Source organism: Pyrus communis, chromosome 17 (genome assembly GCF_963583255.1).
Source record: "Pyrus communis chromosome 17, drPyrComm1.1, whole genome shotgun sequence".
NCBI lineage: Eukaryota > Viridiplantae > Streptophyta > Magnoliopsida > Rosales > Rosaceae > Pyrus > Pyrus communis.
Window position 1 is genome coordinate 17979890 of NC_084819.1, and position 1925 is coordinate 17981814.

At 39.5% G+C, this 1925-nt stretch overlaps 1 protein-coding gene across 1 annotated transcript; it reads right to left on the minus strand.

Moving 5' to 3' along the window:
- Positions 1-1153: 1153 nt before the first annotated feature.
- On the minus strand, positions 1154-1696 carry LOC137722137 (uncharacterized mitochondrial protein AtMg00810-like). Its single transcript, XM_068461112.1, has one exon. The coding sequence runs from the start codon at positions 1694-1696 to the stop codon at positions 1154-1156; it is 543 nt and encodes a 180-aa protein (XP_068317213.1).
- Positions 1697-1925: the final 229 nt, after the last annotated feature.

Here is a 1925-nt window from a genome sequence, read left to right on the forward strand (position 1 = left end):
ATATGTATATGTATATGTGCGGATGCTCGAAAGCAGCAGCTACAACAGCAACAAGAAGAATCTGGGCCTGCCCCAGTTTCCACTGAACTGAACAGTGCTCCTACACTTGCAGATCAGGATCAACGGAAGGCTTTGAAATTTGGGTTTTCTTCTAAAGGTGGCACCTCTAAGTCTAAGGAACGCGTATTGATCGTAAGCGTTCATGTTGAACATGAGTTTGATTTAAGAGGAAGGTGATTTGTGGTGGTTATTTGAGATGTCTTTTGTTTGCTTTCATTGCTTGGCTATAAGACTTAAACTATTACTGCCACCGTCAACACTTTTCTATCTATTAGATCGAGAACTCTGCATATCGCACTCTGAACTTTGACAAAATAATTAGAGTAAATTGTAACAAGAATCCCTTAACTTTAATCAAATTGGAGCAATGATCTCTCATTAAGCCATTACCGTTTATTGAATTTTGTGAATTGTATATTCATCATGAAAAGAACGAAGTACAAGAGACAGCCAATATATATGTGGTAGAGGGAAGAAACAAGACCTTTTACCCCTCCTTGATTTACGCCTAAAAGCTAACAAAACAAGTAAGATACACATCCCTTGAATTAAGGGAATTGACAACAAGGGACAATTGGTGATACCCATGCTCAAGGTGGCAGAAATCAGCCACTCTACACGGTACATCACACGATCACCCTAAAACTAGGTTAACAACTTTGTACAGTGAACATACAACCTAGCCCTAGTTGACATACTTCTTCCAATACTCCCCATCAAGCTGGATCAAAGGGATTAATTGATCCAAGCTTGAACAAAAGACGCTGAAAATTAGTAGATGTCAATCCTTTTGTGAAAATATCCGCAAGTTGATCATGATTGCATGTAGTGAGTATCGATCACCTTGGACTGAACTTGATTTCGAACGTAATGACAATCAACTTCAATATGTTTAGTTTGCTCATGGAATACAGGATTCGATGCAATGTGCATCACAGCCTGATTATCACAATGTAGGGACATGAGTTGCTGATGAGAAAAACCTAAGTCTAACAAAAGGCTTTTGAGCCAAATAAGTTCATAAGCAGTCGACGCCATAGCACGATACTCTGCCTCTGTGCTAGAGCGTGCAACAACACTTTGTTTCTGGTAACTAGGTTGCCTCCCACAAACATATAGAATCCAATAGTAAACTTGCGATCGAGAGAATTCCTGCCCAATCAGCATCGATATAGCCTGAAATGTGAATGTGACTATTGTTGCGCATAATAATTCCTCTACCAATGGAACCCTTGAGATAACGAAGCACACGATGAACAATCTTCAAATGATCCATGCTTAGAGAGTGCATAAACTGGCTAACAAGGCGGACGACATATGATATATCAGGACGTGTGATAGTCAGATAAATGAGTTTGCCAACCATTCTTTGATAGTAGCTTAAATTAGGAATATGATCATCGTGAGTTTTCAGCTTCAAGTTGTTATCCAAGGGGGTGCAAGCAGGCTTGCAATCTGTCATTTTTGCTTCGTGAAGAAGATCCATAACATACTTACGTTGGTTGAGGAAGAAAACTCTGTGAGAGTGTGCCATCTCGATGCCCAGAAAGTATTTGAGAGTGCCAAAATCCTTGATAGCAAACTTCTTGTTAAGATATTGTTTAAGAGCATTAATCTCTGACATATTATCACCCATCACAATTAGATCGTCAACATAAATGAGCACAACGAGTTTACCTACTGAGCTAAAGTGAACAAATAGGGAGGAATCCGCAATACTTCGACAAAAACCAACCCTTTCTAGAACATGACTGAGCTTGGCATACTATGCACGTGGACTTTGTTTGAGACCATAAATGGATTTAAGAAGTTTGCACACCATTTATGGGTTGTTTGATTGAGGATGAGTTGGGGGAAGCTTCATG